The sequence below is a fragment of the Ochotona curzoniae genome, unplaced genomic scaffold (genome assembly GCF_017591425.1).
Source record: "Ochotona curzoniae isolate NIBS_2020 unplaced genomic scaffold, NIBS_Ocur_1.0 contig_3819, whole genome shotgun sequence".
Taxonomy (NCBI): domain Eukaryota; kingdom Metazoa; phylum Chordata; class Mammalia; order Lagomorpha; family Ochotonidae; genus Ochotona; species Ochotona curzoniae.
This window is the reverse complement of record NW_024466004.1, coordinates 30,197,152-30,222,183: the sequence shown is the minus strand read 5'-3', so window position 1 is coordinate 30,222,183 and position 25,032 is coordinate 30,197,152. Positions and strand designations below refer to the sequence as shown.

The following is a 25,032-nucleotide window of genomic DNA, read 5'->3' as shown; positions in this document are numbered from 1 at the left end:
CAAATCAGACCATGGTGACCTTATTTGCTTTCATAAATCTATAGTTTTTCAAAGCCACATGTGTGCACAATTAGAAGATATGAGATACTGACTTGTTTTTCTAATAATGATAAGGAAAATAGTCCCTGCTTGAACTTCTTACTTCCCACATAGCATTTCTTTAACTCCAAAAGTTGCTTCTTCTGTTATTTATCTGTTTATGTCTATGCTGTTACTGCTTGGCCTATGCATTTTGAGTGCTGCCTTCTAGATAATGTTCCATGGTGATCTGTCTTTCTTGACACACACACTTTCCCTTTCCTTAGGTTAGCTAACTAGTAAGTGGTAAGTCAGCATTCATAGTCATGTCCTAATATTTCGCAAACACATTGGGTATTGTTTTTGACATTATAAATATTGGATTCCATAAGAAAAGCAGGGTAGCATGATTATACTTTGTGTACTTTTTTCTGAAATAACAACTTTATTTTTTAACATGTAACCAAAAGAGTCTTCAAACTTCTCTATCATGACCAAAATGCTTCTATCAGTGGTTTTAAAGGATTTCTGTGCATAAATGACAGGTAAAAGTCTTCGTTTTTGCTGGAGAGGGATATTCTGCCATGGCCCTGTGTTCATCTGTACTGATTGTTCCTTTGTCTTGCTATAAGCTGTTTCCAAGGTCTCCCTTTGCCATCCTTGTGGTCACTGTGTGTTGAGTCTTCTGTTTCCTCACACTCTGAAGCACTTGATAGAAATGACATTTGAGAGGTGTATTGGTCCTCACATTTCATTGATAGTTTGCAAATGTAATTTTATGTGGAAAATAAATTTCCTTCAAAATCTTGAAATTATTGCTTTCATTGCTGCTTTTGAGAAATCTGATTCTATGGTAGCTGTTGGGCTTCCTAGGTTGATTGATGGTGAATCTTCTCCAGTTCAGATGTTGTTGTTTTTTCTTTCAGAATTCTTCAGTTTTATCATCCAACTGTAACTTTTATTTATTCTTTTTAAACATTCTTTTATAATGCTATTCTTGGGAAGTGACTGGAAGAGACAAGGAGAGGGTAAGGGCAAAAAGCGATTCCATCTTCTTATTCATTCTCCAAATGACCATGGCAAACCTGATCTAAGAAAGGCCAAGAACTTGGAGCACCATCCTGATCTACAGAGGTTGCAGGGATCCAAGTATTTGGAATGATTTTTGTGTACACACACACATATCTTCATATATATAAGCAGTAATATATGAGTGCATATATATTACTGCTTTTGTTTCCTGCTCTTTTAACAGTAAGATTTTTTGTTGTTTTTAATTTGTTCATTATTCAACTTTCCTTATATTTCTGCTAGTCTTGCTAATCTGCTATATATGAACAGATCCCAAAAGACTAATTTGAAACTTTTTATCAGTAGCAAATGCTTTGAAGTGATAATCTTTACCAGCACAGTGCCACCCTGCAAATTCTTTGTTCCCCTCCTTGTGATTAAAAAATACATAATTGAAAGGCCAGAATTGATAATCTATTGAGAAGTGCAAGGGGATGGTTGACAGGAGGCATTGTTTGGATGGGGCCTCTTAGTGTTTCATTTGTTTTGGCAAGAACTTACTAATGTGTGGAAAGAATGAATGTGGGCAGGTCTACTTCTTACTGCTTCTAACTCCTCTGGTTCTTTCTGGCCTCCACCTACGTCCTGATTTGCACTTCAGATGACATTTCCCTTTATCTGTTCTGCTGTGTGTCCCTTCCACTTACTTTCCTCCATTAATTTCTCCATATAAGAATTTATAGATCTAGTTGTAGGACATAATGTTTCAGGTGAAAGATCATATTTATGTGGCAGAGAGAGAAGTTTTGAGGGTTTGCTCATTCTGTTGTACATAACTTTAGTTGGTCATTTTTAAGACTTCCCCTGATGCCACTCTGCTCTAACTTCTCAGGGCTGGAGTAAGTCATACTTCTCATTGGTTTCTCTCTTGTAGTTCCTTTAGATTGTGGCTTCCTCTCTACAGCTGAGTCTAATTCCATCAGATTTCCATCTTCCAGAAATTTACTAAAATCAGTCATCTGCTGTTATTACCTCTGTTATGCTTTTGCGCTACTGTCTCTTGGATTATGTAATAAACTTTTTTTTTTGGTCATGTGTGATTTTATGAGTGTTAACACCAGGCGGAGATAAAGAGCAGTACTATCGTACTATCACTCCCCCAAAACTCTTCACACTGTCCTTTCCTCCCATTTATAACCTCTGACAACCACTGATTTATCTTATATCTCCATAGTTTTGTGTTCTAGAGTGTTATAAATGAAAATACAATCCTTTGTAACTGGCTTCATTCAACGTAATGCCTTTGGGATTCACATTAGATGATGTGTCTCTTTTTTTCTCATCTTTTTTTATTCCTTTCGTTTTACTCGAATGGGAAGGAGAAGGAATAAACTCTAGTGGCTGGTGCAGTGCCTAAAACCACAAACACCTTGAAGCAAATATTTCCACCAGGACTTTTTGAAAGGTTGATAGCATTTAAAAAATATATGTATCTTAAAAGATAAACTTGCTTTGTACTTTGAATGATGATGATAGAAGCTTTTCTGGCTGTCACAAGTTTTTCTATCCAGGGAAATATGGAAGAATATTAAACTCACATATAAAACCCCTTCAAGCCTGACACACTTCCTCAGTGAAGTGAATACTTCCTTATCTTGATACTCAGTCTCCACAAATAGAGATTTATTTCACTCTCCAGCTGTGGCATTTGAGTACTTCGAATAACTACTGGTTTTCTTCCTATTCGTTTGGTCCTTAGTTCCCTAACTCCTTACTTAGGCTCACCATGTGAGATACCGGAAATTTAAAAATTATGATCGTTTGCCTTTCCTCATTTCTCAAATACTCCTTAATCTTAAAATTGTAATCATTCCTAATAATTTTTACATTGACTTTTTAATCCTGTCATCCCTTGTGAGCCCTGGACTATTTACCATTCATCTCTTGAGAAATAAATATTAGATTAATGATGGATTAACTTGAATTAATTAAACAAAAAGGAATCATCCAGTACAAACTTGGGATTCCTCAGTTATATCCCTTTGTATAGAATGGCGTATCTAACTTCCCTTCTGAATCTAAGATACCCTCGCTCTCCTCTCCAGCTTCCCAGTTGAATAAATCACTGCATTCTCTTGGTTTTTTTTTTTAACAGTACTTTCTGTTTGTTAGGTGTTAAGTCCATGCTAGGATGTGTGAGGGAATGTTCAAAACTTAGTAGAAGATGCTTATTTAGAATAAATTACAGGAGACTGATATTGTGGCACAGCTGGCAAAGCTACTGCCTGTGGTTGCCAGTTCATGCCCTGACTGTTCTACTACCCATCCTCCTCCCTGCTAATAGCCTGGAAAAGCAATGGATGATGGCATAAGTCCTTGATTCCCACATGGGAAACCTGGATGAAGCTCCTGGTTTTGACCTGAACCAGCTGCAGATGTGGCCAACTGGTGAGTGCAACAGCAAATGGAAGATTTCTCTGTCTTCCTCTTTCTCTGGAACTCTGACTTTCAAATAAATATTTCTTAAAAACAAATAAATGCTTGAGAATGGACCTTTGGCCTACTTGTAAGATGCTGCTTGGAGGTCCACATTCCACATTAGAACGTCTGGTTTGAGTCCCAGCACCGCTGGGTTCTAGCTTCCAGCTAATGCTCACATACTGAGGCAGTAGGTGATATTGCTGCCACCCATGTGGAACAACTGGATTGAGTTCTGAACTTTAGCCCAGGCTATTGTGGATATTTGAGGGACAAACCAGTGGATGGATGACCTCTGTTTGTCTCTTTCAAGTGAAAAAAAAAATGTATTTCAAGAAATTTTTGCACCAAAATAATCTTGATTCATTTTGCTAAAGACTTTTGGATGTGCCCCAGTATATCCACTTGTCTAAATCCTTTTGTTGCTGATACAGTTCTGGTTTTCTTATTTTCTGTGATTTAACAGGAGAGCTGCCTAATTGTTTTGGCTCTGGTAACTCATGTCCAACTGAATGATACTGAAGTAGGAGTTCTGATTTTATAGCAGAACCTTTGAATGGGTTTTCTTAAACCCATTGTCTTCATTTGGAAGATAACATTTGTCATTGAAATCAGCCTTCCGCTGTTACCACAATTTCCTATTTGTTCTACCTAGGACAAATTATGTGTCATTCCCCAAGTCATGTGTTCACCTCCTATGCACCTACAAATGCTATTCCTTATGCCCTGAATATTGCTTCCACCGAACTGTTTTTCATGACCTAACCTTCTTCCCATGAAAACTGGCATTTGTTAACTGTTTTCATCTTCGCAGCCACCCAGTGATGGTGGACACTGTTATCTTCATTTTAATGAAGACGGGAGACAGACATTGTGGCACAGTTGGTAAAACTGCAGCCTGAGACATTGGCATTCCAAATGGTTACAAGTTTGTGTCAAACTGCACCACTTCCAAAACCAGTTCCTACAAATAACCTTGGAAAAGCAGCAGAAGATGGTCCCTGTGTTGGGATCCATGCTGCCCATGTGGGAGACACAGATGAACCTACCGATTCCTAGTTTCAGCCTGGCCCAGCCCTGGCCATTGTGTCCAGCAAGGAAGTGAATCAGGAGGCAGAAAATCTCTCCCTTTCTCTCCCTCTCCTTAACTTTTTCAAATAAATAAAGAAGCTGAATATAAATAGATTGTATAATTTGCTTTCAATCATATTGTTAAGTGACAGATTCAGGATCTGTCCAACTTCCACATAAATGGAATTAATATTTTGTGTGACCTTTTCTAGGTCTCTGTTTTCACAGTTCCTAAGGTATGCGATTTTATTCTAAACCCAGATTATTAATCATTTTCTTGCCCTAATGTTTAGAATGATTCAAAACTCTGCTCCATTGCTCTGAATTCTACTAATTCAAAAAATATATATTTTTGCTTTTTTTAAGGTTAACACTTGAAAGGCAAATTATAGAGAGGGAGAGCTACTGCATCTGCTGATTAACTCCCCAACTGGCTACTGCAGCTGGAGTTGGGCAAGGCTTAAAGCTAGAAGCCTAGAACTCCATCTTGGTCTCACGTGGGTGGCTGGACTCCAAACACAGGCCATCTTCTGCATCAACAGGAGCTGGATCAGAAGTGGAGTCCAGGTCTTGTACCCAAAGCTAGTATCAGAGGTGCTCGCCCCATAATGTGTTTCTAATGAACACCATTTTCCTTAAATTTCTCATCTTACATTTTGTTTCTACAAGTTTATCTGTATGTCAAATTTACTATTTTTGTGCTGGAGTTCTGTTCTTATTGTATATCTCGGAAGGTCAGGGATTTAAAAAACTCTTGAATGTGTTGCAAAACATTCACAGTAATTAGAAAATAAATTATTGTTTCACAGGCAGTGACTGACCTACATTCATGTGTTTTGAAATTGTTTATCATACTTAAGGACATTAGAACAAGAGGAAAAGAACATTAGCCCAGCCCCTCAGCTTTAATAATGATTGAGGATTATAGTTGAATTGTTTAATCATTGATACATAATGCAGTAACTTTAAAGATTTATTTTTATTATTTTTTCATTGGAAAGGCAGATATACAGAGAGGAGAGACAGAGAGGAAGATCTTCCGTCCGATGATTCACTCCCCAAGTGAGCGCAACGGGCCGATACTATGCCAATCCGAAGCCAGGAGCCTCTTCTGGGTCTCCCACGCGGGTGCAGGTTCCCAAAGCTTTGGGCTGTCCTCGACTGCTTTCCCAGGCCACAGGCAGGGAGCTGGAAGGGAAGCTGGGCTGCCGGGATTAGAACCGGTGCCCACATGGGATCCCGGGCGTGCAAGGTGAGGACTTTAACCACTTGCGCCACTGCGCCGGGCCCTAATGCAGTAACTTTAAAAGAGCTCCTGATTTCCAAAAGATTATCGATGGAACCTTTTGATAATCAAAGAATATTTGGAATTATGTTGTTATGCTCTACTTTATCTAAATGATTTTTACACATTAAACATTTACATGGTGTTCCATATCATTTTTGCGAAACTTGAAGTACATTGTTTCCAGAAGCATAATACTGAAATCACAAAACTCTTGTTTATTTCTGTTTTTATGATCTATAGATGCTGTAGGCACATCAGAGTCATGGCTGTTACCTTTTTCCTTTTTTAAAAGATTTATTTTTTATTGGAAAGTCAGATTTAAAGAGAGACAAAGAGACAGATCTTCCATCTGCTGATTCATTCCCCAAGTGGCTACAAAGGCTGGAGCTGAGCTGATCCGAAGCCAGGAGCCTGGAACTTCTTCCAGGTCTCCCATGTGGGTGCAGGGTCCCAAGCCTTTGGGCCATCCTCAACTTCTTTCCCAGGCCACAAGCAGGGAGCTGGAAGGGAAGTGGAGCAGCCAGGATGCAAACTGGTTCATGGGATCCCAGTGTATACAACGCAAGATCTTTAGCTACTAGGCTGTCACGCTGGGCCATTTTTTTTTTCCCTTAAGAGAATGAATAATTGGCAGTCTTTCATTATTAATTGTGAAACATTTCACATAGCACTTCCCACATGCATGTGCATTTTATCAACATGATCCATTATCAGATTTTACATGGTCTATGCAAAAACTACAGGTTCTGTTATCTTGCTCAAGAACCTTTTAGAGCAAACATTTTTCAAAACAATCATTTGCTGTGTTACAAAAGAACCCCAAAGTGATGTCTCAGAGAGGAATACATATTGAGAGTAACTTGATTCAAATCTAGTAAGCAATGTGAAGTGTGCCTAGGAAGATCTAGAAGAGTTTGATAGGCACCAGGCAAGTCGCAGCTGTAGCTTCCTGTCAGGATAAGGTTGTTCACAGAATAGGAGCAGACGTTGACTGAGGAAGCCTGGGACAGAGAAATATTTAGAAGAAATCCAGTATGAAAATTTTTTTTAAATTTTGTACTCAGTAAAATAAGTTCTGATTATGTGGAGTATGTAGCCAACATTTCTTGAACTATTTTCTTTGGTAGTTAATATTCTAGGTGCTGGAAATGCTGGAGTCAGCAAAAGAGTTTTGGGAAGAGTCATATTGTTCTGTGTGGGAGATAGATGAATGGAAGATGGGATATAGGGGAAACATAAAAAGAGCTTTTGCAATCATCAGACAAGTGATGATGATGGCTTGGCCTGGAGTGAAGAGTCATGTGGCACATTTGGTGCCAGAAATAAGGAAAATTGCAGAGGGTTCAATGAGGGTTATAAAGTGGAGTTCAATTGTGGTAGCAAATTAAAGGTGTTCATCATTTTTAAAGATTTCTCAAGCTAAAGGGGATGTCAGGTGGGTAAGAGGTGTTACATCAATGTAAATTCAAGCCATGGGTTTGGATAAGATCACAACATATGACTGTTGAAAAACAATAAAAAAGGGATAAGATACCCTAAACCGAGAGGATGAGTGTTCAGGAAAGGGAACTCAAAGGAGCAACCACTGAAACAGGAGGATCCCTGCAGGTGTGGTGTTGGGAGCCATGGACTTCAAACCATTCCTGCTGCATTGTGCTGCATCTCTGGTCTATTTCTAAATTAACATATGCTATAAGGAAGTGATCAACTATGTTAAATGCTGTGGATACATGGGGACGATAAAAATTAAGAGCCACAGTTTGTTGAATGAACTGGAAGCCATTGGGGGAACCTAACAAGAACAGTAAAATGGGACAAATTAGGGAGGAAGTTGAGACAAGTCTAAGAAGTCTATAGAACTGGGCTGGCAACTTGAATCAAAGCAGTTTTTTTGGTTTTTTGAGACTGTTGATTCATGAAAGAGAGAGATTTATATTTCATATAAAGTGATAGAACCATAAGTGAGCATCTACATTTGGATCTATTTCATGTGAATCTGGTTCTTTTTGGATGGTTACGAGCTTCCTAGTTATATTATGCAATATATATTATGAATCCACCTGCCAGTGGACACCTCCTTCATGCAGCACCGAGCGGTTAATAAGAAATTCACAATATCTGTTCTTGAGGAATTTGCAATCTAGACAAAAGTAGAGAAAGAGAACAGATGTTAACTTTAGCAAGTTTAAATTACAGAATAAACTTAACACCCTCATGCCCCAGCTATTGGCACACCCTCCTTTTGGGCTAGGAGAACTGGTCAGTCTGTTTCTCAGGAAAACATGAGTAGGGTTTATAAATGTAAACCTTGCGGAGGAGAGAATTTGCAGGTACCTTCCTTGGTAAGCCCTTTAACGTTCAGTAGACTGTGGAGGACAAATTACTCTCACGATTAAAAGAGGTAAATTAATGTTACTAATTTTTATCCACACATTTCACTTTTGCTGAAGCCATATAGTATTCGTTAACTTCTATTTGTTTAAAATGACATGTAAATAATTCGTGAGTTTGTAAAAAGGGAAGCTATTTATTGCAGTGCAGGGCAGATAATTTTGCCTGCATACAGTTGAGGATGAGCACAGGGAATGAAGACACTTGCTATGGGAACCATTTAAGCAAGACTGACGCAAGATGCGCCGAAATTGTACAAGTGTGCAATGAATAACTGCTGTGCCTCGCGCCCCAGTCATGTGTAAAGCTCGGTTAGACCCGAAATCACGACACTTGAGCCAAGACTGGCTACCACACTGCTTGTCTCCCGTTAATTTTCTTCCCTGTTTGCAGCGTTTCCCCGGCCTCCAAAGAGCCACCGCGTTGGAAGACAAGGGGAGAGCTCCCAGCTTGGGGGACTGGGGCAGCATCCGAAGGTACAAGAAGATAACATTTCGGCATCCCAACGCAGCTCTTTCCAGCAATATTCTCGGCCTCCGCAACAGTTACCTCATCGGGGGGAAAAAAAACAAACCATTGTATCCGTGCAAGAGGAATTATCCTTTTCGTGTTGTGTTCCATCAGCTTCATGACTATATACTCCGTGTTCATTTTAGCTTCTAATAGTCAAAGATCAGGCAATGCCTTGTGGCTTAAAGCACACACTAATGTAGTGCCTCGTTCCCCGCTTAGCGTGTTACTTCAGCAAGCTTAGACACAAGCACAGCACTCAGAGCACCTGCCCACCTCGGCCTCCGCCATAGCGTACAGGTCCAGTGGGACCCCGGGGCCGGGAAGGCGGCGAGCCGGATAGAGCGGCCAGAGCCGTCAGGGCCGCTCTCGCTCGGCTTCCTTCTCTATGGTTAGGAGTGCGAGCTCCCCCTCCGCCCGGAAAGGCTGGATTCTTTGACTCTTGCGCAGGACCGCGAGATAGTTCCGCTTCCGGCGGGGATCTTTTTCCCCCTCCTCCGTTGCTGGTGTTCGGTTGTCGCGGTTGGTGGGCTGTAACGGAATCAGGATGCTGCGGAATCTGCTGGTGAGTAGCTGCTGGCTTTGCCCTCGGGATGCTTTGCACAAGGGACCAGCCGAGCAAACCGTGTCCCGGACGGCCGGCGGAGTCACCTTGGCCCGCGTCCTTTCCGTCTGACCTTGCAGTCCCTGCAGCCTCTTTCTTTCGCTCCAGGCCGGGGCTGGGCACCGGTGGGCAGTGGAGAGCTGGGCCGCTGCCCCGAGGATCGTTCAGCCCACCTGGGTTACCGTCCCCGTGGGTCGCTGGCGCCGCCAGCAGCTCAGAGGAGGACCGGGGTCTAAAAGGCGAATATGACGCTCGGAAACACCAGGCCCCAAGGTCCGTGTGGTGCTAGGAGGGCTTGCCTTCAGTGCTTCCTGGGCTTGAGAGCCGCGGAAGGTCGTTGAATTCTGCACGGACGTTCGGAGTCCCTGCAGAGCCATGCGGCTAGTCGGGCACCTCGGCATTGCCCTTCACACCTCCTCCGACTGGGAGCCTGCGAAATAATTTCCGAAAATTTCGAAAAGCAGGGGGAAAAATGCAGTAGTGATCGTTTTCTTTTGTAACTCAAAGCTGTTCTTTGCTTCCCTGTATTAGTTATTTTAGAAAGCAGAATAGATGTGTAACTATTCAACTAAATGTGCAATGCATTTTTTTAAAAAAGGTTTGTACCCAAATGTCTTGTAGTCGTACTAGCGTATTTTGCTGTCAAGAAATAGATTTTTAATATAATGATGTGAAAACATTTGAGCACAGGGTATTTTGGTAGTTTCCTGGAGGGCTCAGAAAGGTTACTGGTTGGTTGAAACGTAAGTGAAATTTGGTGTTTGGGAACTGCAGAGTAGGGGAGCTGGCCCATGTCACTTAGGCTCTTTGTGGCTTTTCTCTCTCCTGTGATAACAAAGGATGAATGGGGCTGGCTGCAAGGGTTCCTGTGGACCCTAGCTCTTGTTTATTGTTTCTGCGTTTCCCCTTGCAGGCTCTTCGTCAGATTACCCAGAGAACCATAAGCACTGCTTCACGCAGGCATTTTGAAAATAAAGTCGCAGAGAAACAAAAGCTGTTTCAGGTACTGGAATACTGACTGGGATATGGTGATTAGACCACCAGGGGCTGGGAATCGGGCGTCAGTCTAGAGTTAGTGGGTGGCTCGTGGTCTTTATTAGATGGTAGTGGATACGCCCTGTTGGTAGCTAGCTGGTGATAGAGAGGAACAAGCAGGAAGAAATGAGGGAGGAGGCTTAACTCAATGACACTGTGTGTGGAAGAGTTTCTGATGGATTGGCATTCTTTGTGGGTTGTACCATAGGAGTAGGCAAACCACAGAGAGGACCTACACACAGAACATACATAGCTGTGGACGTTTAAAATGTGCTAAAAGATGTTAGTTCACGTACTACAGGAAAGGATGCAGTACATTAGCATTGAAAGATGACATTTTTCGCAGAATAGTTGGCCTGTGTTTTTATTTGAAAGGCAGAGAAGGAGTGGCGTTGTGGAGGGCTGAGAGAGACAGGTGTATCTCCTGTTGACTAGTTCGCTCCTTGAATGGCCTGTAGCATTTGGCGTTTAGCCAGGCTGAAGTCAAGAGCACAGAGCTTAATCCAGTCTTCCATGTAAGTATTGGGGACCCAGGTGCTTGAGCCATCATCTCCTGTACCCCAGAGTTTGCCTTAGTAAGAAGTTGGAGATAGAGCTGGGATTCCTGTGTGGATGTGGATGTCCCAGGTGGCAGCTACCATACTGTACCACAGTTCCTCTTCTGTAGATGAGTATTTTAAAGAATAAAGATAGGTTCCCTTTATGTAATATTCTAAGAAACTGAATTGCCAGTATACCTGTTTCTCCCTCAAAAAAGTTTGAGCAAATGCTTGTGAGAATCTTAAGGGTGGGAAAGTCTTAAGAAAAATTGTGAGGTTTGATCACATGAAAATTTTGAATGTATATGCTGTTACAAAGACAAGTGGCAAATGGCAAATTTTAAAAATAACAACTAAGTAAAGAAAGAATGACATTAATAAGAAATGCAAATTGCCTGCCGTTAGTCCTGGCCCGAGACGGGGTCTGCTGAGGAACGCTGCTGGTCGTGCACTGTGCGACCTCGGTATAGTTATGGGCTGCCAGCTGTTAGGGAAGCACTTGTGGCCGTGGCCCTGCGTACACTGAGGCAGAAAGTGGTCTGTCCCCTGATGGCTAGAGTGGGACAGTTACTGGGGTGGTCTGTTAGTCTGGTACATCAGACACCACAGCCCACAAAGAGTACCTGAACTTAGTTCGAGTTAATTCTAGCTGTTAATTCCAGTGTCCTACCATCGCAGATGGTGAGGGGCGGTGGGGTGGCCCACAGATGTGGTTTCTTTTATTCTTGCTGGAAACAGCATGAGTTTTTGGCTCCTGGCTTCAACCGAGCCTTTGTGGGCATCTGGGGGAGATCCCGTGCATGGGAACCTACTGTCTTAAAGCAATAGACATTTTCAAGAGCATGGTGATTATTGATTTTTTTGTTGAAATTATTAAGCTCACTGAATATAATTTTGACTTTTTTTAAAAAAAAAATATGTCTTTTTTTTTGAAAAGTCAGGTATACAGAGAGGAGAGACAGAAAGGAAGATCCTCCTTCTGATGATAAACAGTTGGTGGCCGGAGCTGAGCTGCTCCGAAGCCAGGTGCCAAAAGCCTCCTCTGGGTCTCTCTTGCATATACAGGGTCCTAAGGCTTTGGGCCATCCTTGACTGCTTTCCCAGTCCACAAGCAGGGAGCTGGATGGGAAACGGGGCTGCCAGGACTAGAACCAGTGCCCATATGTGATCCTGGCACGTTCAAGGTGAGGATTGTAGCCGCTAGGCCACGCCGCGCTGGGCCAGTTTTGACTGTTTAATAAAGACTGCCTGTATTGTATATCACATTAATAGTAATAAAGGAAAATTGTGGGCGTTTATGATACTTGCAGGATTTTTAGTTCTAGGAACTTAGGCAGCTATTGTGTTTTATAGAGATAATCTTGTGAAACTCACTTGGAGGGCCTGGCGCGGTGGCACAGTGGTTAAGGTCCTCGCCTTGCACTCCCGGGATCCCATGTGGGCGCCGGTTCTGGTCCCGGCAGTCCCGCTTCCTTCCAGCTCCCTGCCTGTGGCCCAGGAAAGCAGTCGAGGACGGCCCAAAGCCTTGGGACCCTGCACCCGCGCGGGAGAGCTGGAAGAGGCTCCTGGCTTCGGACCGGCATAGCATCAGCCGTTGCGCTCACTTGGGGAGTGAATCATCGGATGGAGGATTTCCTCTCTGTCTCTCCTCTCTGTATATCCGTCTTTCCAATAAAAAATAAAAAAAAAAATAAACTCACTTGGAATAGGTGATTGATCTAGTAACATGTTTGTTTGTTTATACCTAGGAGGATAATGGAATTCCAGTGCATCTAAAGGGTGGGGTCGCTGATGCCCTCCTGTATAGAGCCACCATGGTTCTTACAGTTGGTGGTAAGATATTAGAATGTTTAAAGATTTGTAGAAAAGTAATAGTAATGATAACTAACAACTGTGCAAAGCCCATAGCCTGTCTCTAGCATCTGACCTCTCACTGGCTCAGAGATTCAAGAGGCTGATTCATATATACTGTATGAAAAGAATAAAGCAATAATGTGTGCTTTGGTTATCTAGTGATAGAGGTGGCTTTCTGAGTGTGCCATTAGTGGCCCCGGGGCCTGTTTTTTGGCCAAAAACAGGCATTTTACTCGTCTCTGAGAGCAGGGCTTTTGAACATTTTGTGATGCATATAGTAAAAGCACATTGTACTTACACGCCCTGTACATACCTATTGGTTAATAAGACAAAACTTGTACAGAACAATGCTTGACTTATGCCCTATGTAAAACAGCTGTGATGGTTTTCCAGTGCATTTGGTAGAATCCTCAGTTTTTTTTAGGGCATATTGCACGTGAGGCCTAGTTAGGAATTTGGAGGCTTGCTGTCTAGGAGAGGAAGGGAAACATTATTTTCATAGCCGTGTGCCCTTCATGTTAATAGGAATGTTACCTGCTTGGAGTGTTTATTCCTCATCTTAAAGGGGAGGAGGCTGTGTTGCTTATCCAGCAGTACTGTTCCTATGAACCCTAATTCAAAGTCTCCTCATGGCATGTGCTTGCTTTTATGATCAAGACAACAACCAGAAAGTGACATTTGTTCTTCCTAAATAAACTACATTCTTTACAGTCAGAGATACTTTCTTAGACATTCTGGTAATAAGTTTTAAAGTAAAATTATAGTAATTAGATTTTTTTGTATTAGTTTGAGTATTTAAATATATTTGTCTTGGTTTTGCAACAGTGTATACTTTTAGAGACAGTATGGTTATTTTTTTACCTTTGTTGCCTTTTAAATCACTTTGGTATTTCTTGGATAGTCCTAGGTTAGTGTAGAAACAACTTTTATATATACTTTTAATCTTATTTCAAAAAGTTTTACATTATTATTGGCAAATGTGTTCTTGTCTCATATCTGATACTTTATAGAAATTAGCTTATATCAAAATGAGATATTTATAGGTACTTAATAAAACCTTCTAGCACCATTAAAAATGCTTTTTAGTGCTCTCACTAAGGTAGCAAGCCAGCGTTTCCTTTTGTTTTACAGCTTTTGACCTGAAATGTTAATTTCACATGTTTAAACAGCAGAATTTCTAATTAGTGCTTTTGCTTTTATTTCTCAGGAACAGCATACGCCATATATCAGCTGGCCATGGCTTCGTTTCCCAAGAAGCAGGATTGACCTGAGTCGTCCCAGAAACCATTCAGTTCAGTTGCATTCAGCTCTCTATGGACCAGTAATGTGATAAATAAATGAGCTCTTCTTTGGGGATCAATATTTATTGACTGGTACTAACTGCCACCAATAAAGCAGTCTTTACCATGCTTTGTCTTATTTTTATTCCTTATCACTTTAGAATAAATTATACCAAGGATATCAGCATTTGGTCCATACCAGTAAATTTTAGGGAGCAAAAGAAATGACCCTATTGTAACGAAGCTGGTATAAGTTATCATTATTATGATACTATAGTGAACTTTTAGTTGTACAGTAGATGCTCTCTCACTACACTTGAGCTTGGCACTTGAAAGCATATTGCTTCTGTTCTCTGTCCTGGGATGTGCTGGGACATAGGGATAGACTGCAAGTAAGTTACAAGCTAGTTTCAGAGCTGCAGAGACAGACTTCCCTGCTTTGCTTTCACTCCCCAGATAACCTCTGCAGGCAGAGTAGGCCAGGCCAAAGCCATGAGCCCCCTCTGGGTCTCCCATGTGGGTACAGGAGCCCAGATACTTGGGTCGTCTTACCCTCCCTGCTGAGCCCCATTAGCAGGAAGATGGGGTTTTTAAGCAGCTAGGATTCACTCAAACTGGTGCAGAAATGGGATGCAACACACAGGCCCAGTGCGATCTTACTTTGGCCGTGCAACATTATCCTTTGAAAAGCAATGTGGTAGGAGAAAAAAATTCATGATTATGTTATCTCATTAATGTAAACATGGAAGATTTAAGTGAAAATCTTGTTCTTACTGTGTTCAAAATTACATTTGTAATCTGTTCTAAATGAAGCTATTTCAGTGGGTTTCAGAAAGATTTTCTGTAAATTATTCAAGGCTGAAAAACCACAAGATCTCAAGTTGAATTTTTTTGATTAAAAAAGCTCAGGTTTGCCAGTGTACTACATCAGTTCATGCTTTTTCTTTCTTTTTTTTTTTTAAGATTGATTTTTATTGGAAATGTAGATCTGCAGAGAAAAGGAGGCAGTTCTTCCATCTGCTGGTTCACTCCCTAGGTAAGGCTGGAGCTGAGTCGATCTGAAGCCATAATCCTGGAGCTCCATTTGTTTCCCCCATGGGTAGGAGGGTCTAAGCACTTGGGCCCTCTTCTAGGTGGCACTCATAGGGGATGTCAGCATCGCAGGTGGTGGCTTAACCTGTGCCACTTCGCTGGTGTGCACGAGCTGTTTTTATAGCTCAGCACTGAACTGAGGTTTTATCTCAACGTGAATTCGCTGAGACCAACACATGTCTTAGCTGGACCTCCTGCCTAGCAAAATTAGTTCTTTTTTGCTCTTGGTTTTCAGTGGGAAATTCTTGCGTTGGCAACTGGCAATCTTTGCTAAACCACTTGGATTTTCTTTTTAAAGGTCTAGTAACACAATGGCCAGTGTCATCCTCTTTATAATGTTTAAGTCACTTTTACACGAGCAACTCCCTTTCAAATTTGGTAAGGCGTGGTCCAGTTTTACACAGTAGTCGATATGCAACTGTACTGGTTATCAGATACATGGGGAAAAGAAAGAGCAAATGCCTTAAGGTGCATGTTAAAACACAGGAAGGCAAGAAGGGTAGGTACCACTGAGTGAGTGAGGTACTGAAAGATGAGGAGGATCGTTTCAAGTAGGGCTTCACAGAATCCTATGAGGGCCTGAGTTTTACTCTGAGTTACATGGGGAGCCTCTAGTGGGTTGCATGTCTGACGTGTCATGAAGAGGATTAGGTTGGCTGTTGTGTTGAAATAGACTTGAAAGGGTCGAAGTTGACTTAATGCATTAGAATGCTTACTTCAACAACCTGGGAAAGAGATGGTAGAGCTGGGAACAGGTGTTAGGCATGGAGGTGACTTGAATGGTGGACAATCTTTCTGATTCCTTCTTCTCTGCTACGGTGACTTATTTAAAGACCACTTTGTACAAAGCACTTTTCCAGACTAGAGAATACAACTGAGAAGTAGGCCAACAAATTCTTAACTGAAACTCTTTTTTTTATAAGTGGAGATACACAGCAAGTATATTAATCTGTAGGCATGATAACATCCTGTAGTGGGAGCTGCAGATAAATAGGGGGATCTGGTAGGACCAACAGTGGGATAGAAGCCAGAGTAGTGCTCAGAGTACATGAGATTTGAATTCAAATCAGGAAAAAAAAAAAAAGGAGCCAGCCAATCGAAAGGAGAGAAGCGGCCCAGGAAAAAGAAAACTGCTTTCCATGGTTGAAGTTCAGACCAGTGTTGTTGGAACATTGAAAGCTGGAAAAAGCAGGATTTGTTATCTCTTTCCAAGTGATTAATACAACAGATGGCCGTGACCCTACACACAAGGTCTGGATTGATCTTTTCTGGTTTCATAGTATGATGCAACACAATCTGATAACCATAACATTGATTTAGCAAGAATCCCAAACATAAACTAGTATGTGGACATTCTATCCCAGGAAGTTGTTGTTACTATTATTAGCAAGATCAAGAGGCTGAGAAAATATTGTGAAAAAGATGAAACAAACTGGACTTCCAGTCTAGACCTGTCTTATTCTGGAGCTTCCTGTTTTCTGTGTACAACATAACTTCCAAGGAAAGTACAACTTTGCTGGTTAATTTTTCCAAAGACTTTACTCTCCAAACGATGTATTGATGTCATATGATTAAAATTTTTAAAAAAATTTATTTTCATTTGAAAGGCAAAATTACAGAGAGAAGGAGAGACACAGAACCATCCACTGGTCCAATCCCCAAGAGGTTGTAGTGGCTGCAGCTGGGCCAGTTTGAATCTGGGAACCAGGAGCTTCTTTTGGGTCTCTGATGTAGGGGCAGGATTCCAAGGACATGGGCCATCTTTTCACTGCTTTCCCAGGCACATTAGCAGGGAGCTGGATTGAAAGTGGAGCAGCCAGGACTTGAACCGGTGTGCATATGCGATGCCAGCACTACAAGCAGGGGCTTAATTATGCCATGGGGACAGCACCAATTATCATTTTGTATTCTCTCTTTTTAGGGTCCCATGACTCTTGGCATTTGTTGGTGTCAGTTTCCTATATCTGTGTATGGAAATTGTAGTATTTTGCAATTGCTACTTATCATCTTAAGAAAGCAGCAGCTTCTACAAGTCAAGGACATTTTGAAGGTTTCATTTAATAAATATTGAAAAACAGTGAAACACAAGTATTTTCATACATTTTAACACGTTATGCTATCCCAGAAGCAGACAATAAACTATTGCAAATAGATTGCTTGGAAACTGGATAACTACCTGAGAAAATATTAGTTTCAAAGCACTCATGAAGCTCACTAAAGGAAAGAGAACTCAGGTTTGTTTTGTTTTTTTTTTTTTTCAGAATTCATGCTGGAATACATATGTACATACCTATAAACTTTACATATAAGTTTTGGATTTAGTGCTTGTAGAATATGTTTAACTTTGAATTTAGTATTGACTTCCAATTGCAAATTTGCCATTAATGTAATGAAAGATGATTTTTTTTTTAATGTGGTTGTATCAGATCTGAATTGATCTGATACAATTGAGTTCTCTCCCTGGGAAGCTGCTGAAAATATTCTCTGACTTTATTCTGATGGAGAAGTCTGGTGTCTGTCTTGGGCTCTGTTGCTTCTCTTTCCAGTTGACCTCAGTTAACACACTGAATGGAGACACTTGGTGACCTTCAGGGTTTGGCTGCTCTTCTCCCAGAGCTTTGCCCTGGTAGGGTGTCTGCTGTGGAACATCCCCATGTGATGTACCGTTTTTGGACTGTTTTGAGCACTTCGTATCTTCACCGTTGATTATTTGCCAGTCCTAATAATAATGAGTTTTTCAAAGTTTCCATTCCACTTTATTTGAAACCTGCTAAGAAAGAATAGAGTAGGAATTCCTTGGATGGATGAAGAGCAAAGTCTGTTTCCTTTCCTTCCGTGTGTGTCTATCACGAGCCTGTGCATGCTGCTCTAGTACGGTGCCTGTATTATATTACTACAGGCATGTTGCAACATATAGACCAAGCTCTACAAAGTGACTGTCACGGTAAAGCAAGTCTCATGAATGTTTTGATTTCCTGGTGCATTAAGAGCTGTATCTACACTACCTTCTAGTGTATTAGGTGTGCAATAGCATTACTTCTAAAAAACCTGTGCAAATTTTAATTTGAAAATATTGCAAAATGTTGGTATTGTCTGAACCTCTAATGAAACACAATTTTTTTTTCTGGTGGAGTTATTTTTCTTCTTTTTATCTCTGTGAGGGTCACTTCTAATGGTTCGGCACCTCGTCTCTAAAGGTTGGGGTGGCTGTCACAATTTTTTTTTTAAATTTTAGTTTTGATGCTGTTTACACAATTGATTAGGGTGGGAAGGGTCAAGGACTAGGGGAAAGCAGGCAAGACCACTATTTTCACACCTTCCTTACCTTCTTCTATATCTGGGGTGGGATGAGGTGGAGGGGGCAACAAGGGGAAAAGCCACAGCCAACATCCCAACCATCTCAGTACCCAGGGATGGGGAATGGCCACCTGATGTCATCCCACTGTCCCCAGTGTGGAGCATGTTCTGGGGTTCTGTTCAAGCAGTTTCAGTAGTTCTGATATGCTGTCAGTCTTACAGATCCAAGGGTGAGGAAATCCTTCCAAGGTCTGTGGGCTGACACAGTCCACCCCAAAGTCTCCATTCACCAGAAATTTGCTGTCATGCTTCTCTGTGGGTAGTTGACCAATTTGTTCTGCCCTCCTTCCTCTGCTACGGTACCAGATGTCCTCTGCTACGGTACCAGATGTCCTCTGCAGGCTCCAATGGACTGCCTAATCCTCCATGTGCATCTGGGAATGCTGTCCACTGCATCATCTTCAGTAACTGAGGAGGCCCTGTTCAGACATGCACTCCACCGTTGGATTACAGATCCTGCCACTCTCGCCATGGTGGAGTGTGGAGTTCTGAGTCCAGTGGTTTAGTTAGGGGGACCCTCAAAGAAATCTCATCTGAGGTGATACCAGACCTGACTCCTGTGTGCTCCTGCCAGTACAGGGTCCAGCTCACTCTGTTACACACATCAGCCTACGCACTGTGATAGTTGCACTTGCTAGGTCAGATCTATCTCTTATGTAAACCAGTGGGTGCTACAGCCCTGCCCAACCCAGCCCACCGCACACTCAGCCCCACATACACCACCAGGAGCGAGCCCTGCTAACCCCACTGGGCTGGCCCCTGGCCCTAGTTTCTGTGCAGTGGTCTGGTTCTGTCTGTCCCACATCCCAGTCAGCTCTCGTACGCATCACTGGACACATCATTGGTTTCTTAAAATGAAGCCACCATGACGTTTGCTGCATTGACTGGCCTCTTTCATGGAAGATTTCTGTGTAGCATCCGAGGCTGTTTGACAACATTTTGCCCACAGTAGGCTTTCTTATAGCCAGAAAAAAATAAATTTGACATTCACCAGAAAAAGAAAAAAGAATGGAACTGCAGATCATAAGTCGCATTCAAAAAAAGCCAGATACAGGGGAACAAATATCTCATGTGTTATCTTATTTGTGGAAGTTAATACAGAGTGTTTCGAGATTCTGTAGATATCCTATCATTTGGCATATAGTTATAAATATTGCTGCATTGTGTGTAGGACAACATACCCTTTTCCCCCAAGTTTTAATTACTATCATGCACCCTTCATTTTGTGATATGTCTATCCTTGTTTTCAAGAAAAAATGGCATATATGTGCATGTACACAGTATCTACATATAAAATGGATGGGGTAAAACATTAGAAAATGTTCCATCTTGAAACCAAAAAATTAACTTGTATTTATCAAGTTTTAAATTTTATTTTAAGTAGTGTTTACATAGTTGAGAGAGAGATACAGGCCCCCCCCCCCCCCCGCCCCGCCTCTGGTTAGGGAGGGGAGGTTTGAGGCATGGAGGAATGTGGGTGAGACAAATGTTGCAGTTTTTTCTCTCTCTTTTTTTCCTCCTGTGCTGACAGCTGGGAAAGGGGAGGGGCCGCTCCTTGCTGTCAAACTACATCAGTACAGTGGCCCTGCTCAAGCACCACACCCATTCTGGTTCTTGCTGCTGGGTGTTGCAGCCCAGTGATACCTGATCCGGGTCCAGACATAGATTTCCTGTAGTTCAGTGGGGGTCAAGACCTAGCCTGGCCTGTTCTACACCCAACCTGGCTCTCGCGAATACCAATGGGGCTGGAGTCTAGCCCAGTCTGTCGCTGTGCAGTCCCAGTGCACACCCGTGCTGGTGCAGGCTGTAGCCATGTCCAGCCAAGCTTGCTACCCCCAACCCTATTCTCGTCCTCACCAGTGGGAACCCTTACCCAGTTGGGGCGACCCCAGCAAGGCCTGACTCCATTTTCAGTTTTTGGGTGAGCCAGCAGAGACTACAACCAGCGTGAGCGGACATTTCCCCGACAGATTCTGCTATCAGACTCACTTGTCTCATTCTTGTACTTCCCTCCAAACCAATTTGGTGTCAGTCCCCTACTTACATACACACATACTTGCATACAAGTCATGGACTTGTCTATGAAAGTCTCTCAGCTGTAATTCCTAACCTGGGCAGAAAAACCACAGGACATCTCTCACCACCACCTGTGTGATCCCGTCGTCGCCCTGTAAGTCGAGACCCCTCAAGCCGTGCGTGTGTGCCGCCGGGCTGCTTGACAGACTTCTCCCAGTGACTTAGGCAGCTGGACCGCCTGGGCCCCTCGGAGGATGGGGAATCAGGGAGTAGTTACACAGCCCGGTTACAGACACTCATGTGGATCAAAAAAAGAGCAACTTCCAGGACGGGGTGGTCCTAGAAGTCCGCTGACAGTCCACCCCATCCTATGCCCCCACCCCCCGGGGAACTAGTGCGCTGAGCTGTATGTACCTGCGCCTTTTAGAAAAGCCGTCAAGTAGGGGGTCCTAAAGACCACCGCAAGTGCCCCTTGCCTATGGCCATAGCACCCTGAATGCATCTGACCTTAGAAGCTAAACAGGGTCAGTCCTGGTTAGCATTTGGATGGGAGATACCTTCTCTCTTAAACGCATGCAGTAACCTTTAATACCTTCAAATTTTTTCTTCTGAAACGTTCACAACTATCCCAGCCTTCATAAATTGAATAGAGTTAGAGTTTTACTTGAATTACGCTTTGCAGTAAGGTAATGCTGTGCCTGGTATCATCCCCTGTCCAGGCCACTAATATTTTCCCCACAGCAATTAGGCTGTTTCCTTTTCTTACCTGTTGTGTGTTCCTGGAGTAATCTTGTTCATTTTCTTCATGACCCTTTTCTTTTTAATCACAACTATTTGGTGAAGAGACTTACATCTTGCTGCCTTGGCTATTGACTTGACTTCCTCACCTTTCCAGAAATGAGGATGACTCGTTTCTAGCTTTGGATTTAATGTGAAGTATGTGATTCGTCCATTTACTTTAACACTTAGATGTCATGGTAGGATTCTCATTTGTCCTTGTTTCAGTGTTGTTGTAAGTTAGAGAATAAGGAGGCCTGAAGACATTTCAAAAGAAGACAATGTTTCCATCCATCCTTAGAGAAAATGCAGATTTTTTGTTTAGTTGTTACATCAAAAATATTCAAAGGCATAACTAGAGCTAGAGCCCTGCTCTTTGTCTTGTAACTTGGCTTATTCTAAGCGTCTTCCCAGAACAACTTAAGAGCCTAGCCCAACACAGTCACTATGTTACTACGTCTTGAAAAGCAGCTCCTTTGTTTTTTTTTAACATGTCCTGGACTGCATGATGATAGAGCATTCAAGTTCAAGCACAGGGAGTGCAAGCCTCCTCTTCCTGCCTTAGCGATCTTTACAGAAAGCTACTCTCCACAACAGCCAGGGGCCTGGAATTGGCCCTCACAGAAAGGCAAAGGAGGGTCTAGCTGTTTGCTTAGAACTTGTTTTTCAGGAATTTCTGCCTATTTGAGTGTATCCTGCAATCAGAGGGCAAGGATTCCATTGGATTTTTTTGGTAGGAGATGGTTTTCTAGGAAGAGAGCAATATTTTTTTTTCCTGAGGGTACTAAGGATTTCAATCACAATGGCCCAACTAGAAGCTAATGTTTCAATGTAATTAGTTCCTAGCACCCCTCCTGAACCCACTGAGGAACTGGGATGCCTATGATACCTCAAACAAATACAAGGGCAACCAAGCATTACTGATCACACATCATCACAGTAGATTTTATAGTAATATAAATGTTTTCGGCCAGTGTGAGAAATTCAGCACTAGGGGGCAGTATCGGATAAGAGGGAAAAGGAAGTTTCGCATTCTTCCCAATACTAAAGAATTAAATAGTATTTTTAAAATTTTAAATACTGTTTGCATGGTTGAGAGGAATGCACACCCATGTGGATCTCTGATTAGGGTGTGGAGGGTGAAGGTATGGAGGAAGGTGGGTGGGACAAATAAATGTTTCCTTTTTCTTTCTTTCTTTTTCCTCCTGTTTCTGCAGGGGAGGATGGGGACAGGGCCACTCCTTGCTGTCAAGCTGCATCAGCACCCAGGGATGGGAGACAGTCCTTTGATGACAACTTTGAGATCCAGATGTGGGAAGAATGTTTCAGAGGTGTGACTTGTGTGTGGTTTTAATACTTCTGAGAAGTGTTGGTTTCATTGCTCCAGGGTTGAAAAAAATCTTCCCAGTGTGTGTTTATCAAAAAAGATCACCTTACTGCATCCACAGCACTAAGAACATGCTACAAAGTTTGACAAGGAGGATTGTTCAACCTCTGCAGCTTTCCATCTTTGGACGAGGCTGTGAATGACACCTGCTGGCCTAGATGAACTGGTCCTCTTGTCCCCTATGTATACCTGCAAATCTGGGATATCTGCACAGGTATCAGCAACTGAGGAAGACCCAGGCCTGATATATGCACTCCAAGCTCAGATCACACATCCTGTGATTTTCCCCATGGCTGGGATGAATCCAGTGGCCTAGTTGGGGAGTCCCCCAAGAATCTTCATTTGGGCTGACCTCAGACTTGACTCTTGTGTCCATTTCAGGGTCAGGCTCAGTCTGCAACCTGCAGTAGCCAACATACATACTGATGGATGCAAACTGCCTGGTCAGTTCTGCCCCAGCCCTATTTCTCTGTGAACTGATATGTGCTGTGGCCCAGTCCAGCCAGTCTTCACACTGACTATCCTCACACAAACCAGCAGGTGATATGCCCTAATCAAGGCAGCCCCGAATAACCTCCACTAGGCAGACCACAGACCCAGTTTTTGTGCATGCAAGCCTCTGCTATGTCCTAGCCTGTCCCAACCCACATCTCATTTATTTCTCATGCATACTCACTGATGCTGAAGCTTAGCTCAACCCACCCAGCCCCCAGACCTGGCACACATGATGCTAACATATGCTGTCATCTTATCCAGCCTGCCCTGGCCCCAGTTCCAGCTCTCACTATCACCTATGGAAGCAACTGAACAGGGGAGTCCTGGAGGTTCCCTTACTAGGCCTGCTGCCAGCCCTGAGTCTTGTGTGTGCCACTGGGGTTTCTGCAGCCCAGTGTGAGACTGCCTAAACCCATTCTTGGTATTCAGCAGCAAGTGCAACAACCTGACCCAACCTAATCAATTCCTAGTCCCAGCCCTCATGTGAACTGACAGATGCTATGGTCCAACCTGTCCTGACCTACACTCTTTCCTGGCTCTCCTGCCAGTGTGTGTTGCGGCCTGATCCTGCCTGCCTCGCCCCCAGACCTCACTTACAGGTATGCCAAGCCCAGCTTTGTTTGGCCTGCTCCCAGCCCTGGTTGGGAGTATGGTCTGCCTTTAGTCTTAGCCTTTGCCTGTGCAGGTGGGTGCTACAGCCTGGCCAGGCCCACCCTCCTTTCAGACCCAGCTCCTGTGAGTGTTAGATGGATTCCTGTTAGGTGAATTCTATGGTCCAGCCTGCTCTGGCTGGTCACCATTCCCAGCTCTTCATGGGTGTTGCAGTACCACAGAGCTAAGGTCTCAAGTCCCCTACAGAATCTGCCCCCGATCTGATTCTCTTGTGTTCTGCTGGTTACTGATGCCCAGATTGACATGGCCCACTCCCTGCTCTGACATGGGCAGTACTGTGGCTTAGCCTAGTCAGACATTCCCCTAACTCTAGCTTTTGAATGTGCTAGTGGGCAACAGGCGATGCTATTTAACCTATTCCTGGTCTCCCGTGTGGGGAGGTACCTTGGCCTGACCCAATCAGGCCTTCCAGTTTCTCCCCTCTAAACCACTCCATCTCAGCTCCTTTGCTTACCTGTGAGTGCAGCGGCCCTGTCCATGGAAGACCCCAGGGATCTTTCCTCTTCTGTCAAACATGCCCTCAGCTGCTGCCACTCCAGTATGTCCCCAGAACTTCTCCCTTTCCTGGGAAATCTGCAATCCTCCACCTGCGGGCCAGAGAGATATGTCCTGGGGTGGTGTGTCCTGGGTGAGTTTTCTGCCTTCCCCACACATCTTTTTTAAAAAAAATGATAAAAGAATAAGAAACTATGCAGGAATACTGGTATAGTTAACACAAATTTGGCATTAACCAAACCCATAATGCCCATCAACTACCAGTTGCTTTTTCCCCCAGCAGTGTAATACTTGCCTAGGTACAAAACAACCTAGGCAGTTGCCTACAGGTGGGGAAGAGTTAAACAGTGTTAATCTAAGTAGAAGATAGCAGGATCTAGCCAATTAGAACTCATCTGTATCTTTGAAAGCCTATAGCATGTTTACACACATATGTAAATGAAGACAATATTTGCATTTATTATTTTCTCCTGATTCTAAGTTTCTTGCTATATGGCTTTCATGTACTCTTTTGGCTTACTACATATTTGTTGAGTGAATGAATGTTTTATGGGCACCCTCTGAATACTTAATGATCTCTTAGTATTTGAGAAAGCCATACAAATATGCTTCAAGAGTTTTAAAAAATTTAAGACGTAAAAAGTATCTATGTTTATAGCTTA

The 25,032-nt window shown here is 42.8% G+C and overlaps 1 protein-coding gene across 1 annotated transcript; it reads left to right on the top strand.

The window, feature by feature from the left end:
- The first annotated feature begins 9,173 nt into the window (after positions 1-9,173).
- On the top strand, positions 9,174-14,207 carry LOC121158714 (cytochrome c oxidase subunit 7A2, mitochondrial). Its single transcript, XM_040983641.1, has 4 exons — positions 9,174-9,332; positions 10,285-10,374; positions 12,694-12,778; positions 14,007-14,207. Exons 1-4 carry the CDS (start codon positions 9,315-9,317, stop codon positions 14,063-14,065), a joined length of 252 nt encoding a protein of 83 aa, XP_040839575.1. The 5' UTR covers positions 9,174-9,314; the 3' UTR covers positions 14,066-14,207.
- Positions 14,208-25,032: the final 10,825 nt, after the last annotated feature.

What these genes read in the sequence shown, in the direction of transcription:
- LOC121158714 (XM_040983641.1), top strand. An exon ending in AGAAACAAAAGCTGTTTCAG is followed by an intron (nt 10,375 to 12,693) that starts GTACTGGAATAC and finishes GTTTATACCTAG; the next exon opens with GAGGATAATGGAATTCCAGT. An exon ending in CATGGTTCTTACAGTTGGTG is followed by an intron (nt 12,779 to 14,006) that starts GTAAGATATTAG and finishes TTTATTTCTCAG; the next exon opens with GAACAGCATACGCCATATAT.